This window comes from Arachis hypogaea, chromosome 19, assembly GCF_003086295.3.
Source record: "Arachis hypogaea cultivar Tifrunner chromosome 19, arahy.Tifrunner.gnm2.J5K5, whole genome shotgun sequence".
Taxonomy (NCBI): domain Eukaryota; kingdom Viridiplantae; phylum Streptophyta; class Magnoliopsida; order Fabales; family Fabaceae; genus Arachis; species Arachis hypogaea.
The window spans coordinates 31,313,876-31,319,732 of NC_092054.1; the positions used below are offsets into that span (position 1 = coordinate 31,313,876).

General features: G+C 39.0%; 1 protein-coding gene across 1 annotated transcript; it reads left to right on the plus strand.

Moving 5' to 3' along the window:
- Nucleotides 1–632: 632 nt before the first annotated feature.
- On the plus strand, nucleotides 633–3,436 carry LOC112778206 (uncharacterized). Its single transcript, XM_072227806.1, has 5 exons — nucleotides 633–1,038; nucleotides 2,021–2,113; nucleotides 2,208–2,342; nucleotides 2,443–2,596; nucleotides 2,695–3,436. Exons 1-4 carry the CDS (start codon nucleotides 922–924, stop codon nucleotides 2,548–2,550), a joined length of 453 nt encoding a protein of 150 aa, XP_072083907.1. The 5' UTR covers nucleotides 633–921; the 3' UTR covers nucleotides 2,551–2,596; nucleotides 2,695–3,436.
- The last annotated feature ends 2,421 nt before the right edge of the window (nucleotides 3,437–5,857 follow it).

Below are 5,857 nucleotides of genomic sequence, written 5' to 3' on the forward strand. Positions count from 1 at the left end.
GGTCTCCAACACCACGCGAAAGAAGGATGAAGTGAGCAAAAGCAGTGGAATATGCAAACCATCCAGACCAAAGAAGCAGGTATGGAGTCCTGTCTTGGATACCACATTCACCGTCGACCACATCCCCTTCATCACGAAGAGGTCAAAGAAGGGTATGGAGAAACCTGACCCAGTTTCTAAGCAGCCCCGATCCCCTATTATGCCAGAGTTGGTACGTATGTAAGAAGGATTCGTTTTACCCTTTTAGCCAAATCTATGCCGTTTTAATTCCTTCCTTGGGTCTACCCATCGATTCCCTCCCGTCAATTTCAGGTTGATCTAACCACCGACGACGATGCCGACAAGATCCCGTGGCAATTTCATGCAAATCAGGATACGGAGACAGCCATGTTATCGGCTAGGCGAAGAAGGGGTCTTCCTGCCAAGGGAACAGCTGCAGTCGTCGGCATAGGTAACCCCGTGAGTGTGACGGTACGGAGCATTCTGAAGGTGAGGAAGTAAATTCCATTATCTGTTTTCTACTTCATAGCTAGTTTGGATTCAATGACGTTTAAGAATTCAACGGCCATAACCAATTCGCTGGTATGAATGTAGTCAATGAACCTGGTGTTCCGCCCGACCGATGACATGAATCTGTCAGGAGTGGAGGTGGCTGTCGCCACGTATATCTTCACGCGAGCTCTTCCTGATAGGTAATCAATCCGACCGTTCTGTTCTGAAATCTATTCTGTTGCTTCTTTGAGCGGTTGTAACTGGTTCATGTTATCATAGTGAGATTCTGATAGATACCGGGGACCGCCATGCCACCCGGGCAGTGCTTTTGACTTTGGCACCGAAGACGGAGGTTGTGGATGATATGAGTAGGGTCTGTTTAATTCATTTTTCGGTCACCAGACCTACCCGATTTCGCGAACACTGTCAATGATCCACGAGACCGGTTTATCTGTCTTGTTATCATTGCAGGTGCTGAACACAGTGGTCCGCATGCTCACACTAGCATCGAGTGGAGACGCTTGGTTTATGCCGACGACGTTCATGGTAAGAATATGCACACATTCAGGGTAGAAGCATTATTTGACTTAGTTAGGCTAGTATCTCCATCTAGAGACGCATACTGTTTACCATGGTTGGCCACGCGCGATGTGCAGACTGTTGCGTTGGCTTCAACTTTACGCGTGCTTAGTCATCGTAGACCAGGATTACAGGGTTCAACATTTTTTTGTTAAACCCCCATAAGGTGTAACTGAATAGAGTCCTTTTTTCTGGTTTCAATATATTTTACTTTTGGAGAGTAATCTATTTTCCGTCATTGCCTAAGCATTTGCCCATCATTTTGGTATGTAAAAACACACACGTGAATTTCATTTTTCCACAACATTTTTGCAATGTTAATAAATTTATACTCCTGTGTATCAATTTTTAAAATGTTGTGAAGCATTAGCATCTTAGCTACAGTCACAAGATGACATAAAGAAGTAAGGTCCGTCACATATTTCGTAGCCATGGATTAGTTCTTTCTGTTTTTCCCTTTACGATGCTAATCGAAGAAATACGGTGATTAACTTATGTTGCACTTTCATGGCTCTTTCCTCTGATATGTATCTCCTATTTTATCCTCGAAAAGGTAGTTTTATTTTTTCCCATCCGACTAAAACTACTTAGGTAAAACTTACTAGAGTTATTATTTCAGGAGCTTTAGCCATGTAAGCATTTTGACATTTTTATTTCTAGCTGCATTGTAAAGTCAACATTCTCTCACAGAATGAGTAGTTCATTATGAAAGTTATAAAGTGCCTATAACTCGTGTATAACAAAAACTGATCGTATATGTTATTAATTTAAAAGAATTATTCCACGTAAGAGAAAGGGTAACTTCAGAATTACTATCTACATGCAAAACCATTTACATCTATATACTCGGCTGAAGGTTTAGGTGTGATGATGATATTAATCTTGACTTGTAACTGCTGATAATATTGAAATTCTCAGTCTCACGCTTTTCTGTTTTTCCTCTGTTCAGCAAGCTGCACTCGGCGGACGGTCTCTGACCACGGCAAACGTCACTTCGATACGTAACAACTACATGTGTAGCAAGGTCGACCAGGTGACCCGGGTATGGTCTACTCCTCCAGTGATGTCGTACTCACATCGTGCATGCACATTGTCGATAACGTTGCACTTTGAGTCTGGCTTTCTGTTGTTCACAGGTGTATCAGCCCGTGTGGTGCGACCAACACTGGTACCTAATGATAATCGACGTCCTGCGGCAAAAGCTTATTTACCTAGACTCCCTCCGAGACCCTCGTGAAGACGACGCAAGGAAAACGGCTATGCTCCGCGTCGTAAGATGTTCTACTCCTATGGAACAAGTCGATAAACCCACTGTTTGTGATCTCCATCCAGAACCGTTCAGTGATGATGTTTTTGGTTAACGTTTTGTAGGCGCTATCCCTGGAGGGAATGACACTAGGCAAGTCCTGGCTCACCGGGCCTGGGGTGATGCGACCACGCTTCTCGGTGTTCGAGTTTGAAGAGCCTGATGTGCCTTAGCAGGCAGCAGCCTCGTAAGATCCTCCACACTCCTATTCTCCATACGGTCAGTATTAATTTGGCAACCATTTACTGTTATGGTTTGTAATTCTCATGTCCACCCGTAAATCCGTCCCTAACTAACAACAACTTTTGCCATCGCAGCATGGATTGTGGCATCTGGGTCGCTCAGTGGATGATTCGAGCGCACATGTGGCAGGACTACGGGGTTCAAGTAAGAGGGCCGGACAGAGTAACCATTGACTCAGTTTCAAGTTATAGTGTCGTATCAAATTAAGTCCACAACCAGAAACTGACTAAGCTATTTTCAATTGCTATTGTGAGCTTTCTCAGCATGTCAACGCTGCCACTCGGATGCGCTTGGCGGTAGACTTGGTTATGAAGTCTCACAACCTCCTTGCGCAGCAGTTGGTCTCCAAAGCATTTGAACACTGGCAGACTGAAGACATGTAGAGTATGCGTGACGTTTGCTAGGCCAAGCCGCTACGAAACATATTTTGTCATCCACCCTGTGTGGCCTCTTGTCTTTTGGATCACCCATCTACTTTGGATACGATGGGGCAACTGTTTTATGTTCTGATCTGTTGTTTTGGAAGCGTGGGGACGTTTGATTTTTGGATAGCCCGGCTGTTAAGTTTCCGGTGGTTTAAATGATTTTTTGGGTTTGCCCATAGGCAGAGTAGAAACATGTAAGAATTTTAACTGTGTAGGTTGCATCCTCGCTGGATGGATGGCATTTGAATGTACATAGTTAAACTGTGATGACAACCTGAAGGAGATATGAAGTTGTTAATAGTAGCATCATCATGCTACAACTCCACGAAAGCTATATGGTGCAAGATGCATGGTATCGCATGACAATATAGGTATGCACCCGAATGCAAAAAAAAAAAAACATGGTATCATTTTTCAAGTTCGCAGTCGGGAGGAAATGTAACACAATTAATTTTCTATAAGGAAAAATCAGGTCACAAACCAAAAGTTCGAATATGTTAGGAATAAAAAATAAATAAGTTATTAGAGCAGAGCCATGTCTTAGCATCTCTGAGATTCTTCCATGCAGCTAGGCATGTAACGGAAAACAAAGTATTAACGCAGAGCAACTTGTTAAATTCCCCAGGTTTATTCCGTACCGGCAAATTCAGACGGGTTCCAACGGAATGAGAACTAGTAGCAACTCTTGCGTAACGAATGTTGAATCAGAAATTGCTGCCACCTGGACCAATCAATAGTTTCGTATGGCAAACAAGTAGATTAACCGAAAATAATTTGAATCGATCCAGTAGAGTTAGGAAAGTCACTGAAAAAAAAACATTTAACGTCATTACCAAGGGGTAACAAACCCAACGCTTAACAAACAACATTTAAGGTTTAGCGATGACCCACGCAACACATGCAACTACAATTTCAAACAGGAGAAAGTTAAACCCAGGCAACTCAAGAGAAGATTACATCATAAATGATACTGCGGAGACCCAACCAGTCCTAAACTGTACTAAATTAAGTTCAACGTTCACTCATCGAAAATGGTCCGAAACATTTCTACCTCATGCCGGATTGTGTCGTTTTCAGCCTGAAGCTCGCGAATTTGTTGGTACAGAGGGGTCGAAACCTGTTTTTCTAGCTCCTAAATGCGCTCCTTCAAAGCAGCAACCTTTCTGAAGTTGTAATCCATAATCTCCCTACCAGTCATCGTCAACACCTTCTCCAGCATCTGATAAAGAAAAATTAATTACTATAAATATTCCAAACGTCGCAGAAAAATCAGAATCTAGACCCATATTTAATTCCAAGTTCCAACTAACAAGAATAAATTAAACTAAACTACCTCGAATACTAACTATAAAGAATTATCAGAATTAATTACTTTCTTCATGTTTCATTCCTTGCTCTCTCACATTCACGCTATTAAGACCTCTTCTAGTCATCGTAGTCAACAAACCTTTAAAAAAAAAAGAGGAAAGAGGAGAGTAAGTTCTGAATATATTCCATCAACTTATTCATTTGTATATTTCTTGATATATAGTTGAACTAAAATTAATCGAATAATCTAATTCAATTTTAAAAACTAGCTTAATAAAGAAAATCAAAATTATATTTAACAAATATATCATATTTTCTAAAACATCTAAAACTGAATATTTAAAATTGAAATATGCGATATACATGTGACCCAACAAATATAAAATAGAATATGATACCATATTATAATTGAACAATTTAAAAGATAGCTTAAAGAATAGTAAAGATTAAACATAATTTGCATATCAATACACATCAACGGGTATAACTATTATAAAGATACATACATACTCTAAAAACTCATAAACAACTAGTACGAAAAATTAACATACACCTTTAATCTAAAGATAGGGTGATATGTATTTGATTGTAACATTAATTTGAATGTATAAATAATAACTGTGATTTGTGAAGCTAGTTTGTAAAATTGGAATGTCAAACCAATAAATAAAGCTAACATTGTTCATTCATCAAATTGTTATATATAAACAAAAAACAAAAAAAAATCAGTCTTTTCACATACCTTATGAATTATTAGGTTTATTCGAATCAGATTGATTAGGTCACGGCGGATAATAACAATGACTTCCAAAATACTTTGGATACTGATAATAATCATTAATAAAATAAAAAGTTTAATGATTTCATTAATAATCAAGAATTATAAAAGAAAAAAAAAAGAACTGGTTTGAATTGAATTGAATTAAGAATTTTACTACTCTAATGAAAAACGACGACTCAGGTTGAAATTGATGGTAGCTTTTTTTTCCTTGTTGGTTTGAAGAACTTTATTAAGAATTGTAATTCAAACCCCAAGGAGTAAGAAAAGATTCATCTTTCTCAAGAAAAGATGTCAGACGAGGAGCAATGTCCACTGCCTTTGCCGTCGCTGTTGCACCACCATGACCAACGGTTGTTCTTTCTTCCACAGAGTAACTACCTTGTTGTTCTTGGTTCTTCTTGTTCTTAGTTTCTTGCTCTTGCTCCTCTATTATTTTCTTTATCAATAGTTGATGCTCGTAATTCTCTATCTATTTCTCTTCATTATAACATATGCCAAATAGAATAAAAATTAGTTTAGTTTGCTAGTTATTTAATGTATTCCTCTACAATTAATTATAATTTTGCATTAAATAACTAATGACTTAAAATAATTTTTATTTTAAACTAATGCTGAAGTTAAATTTTGGAATTGAAGGAACAACGTGAAGAACCCTAGCCGATGTCGCCGTCTCCTCTGTTGTCGCAGTCACTCTCCTTCATCCTTGCTGCCGGTAAGCACTAT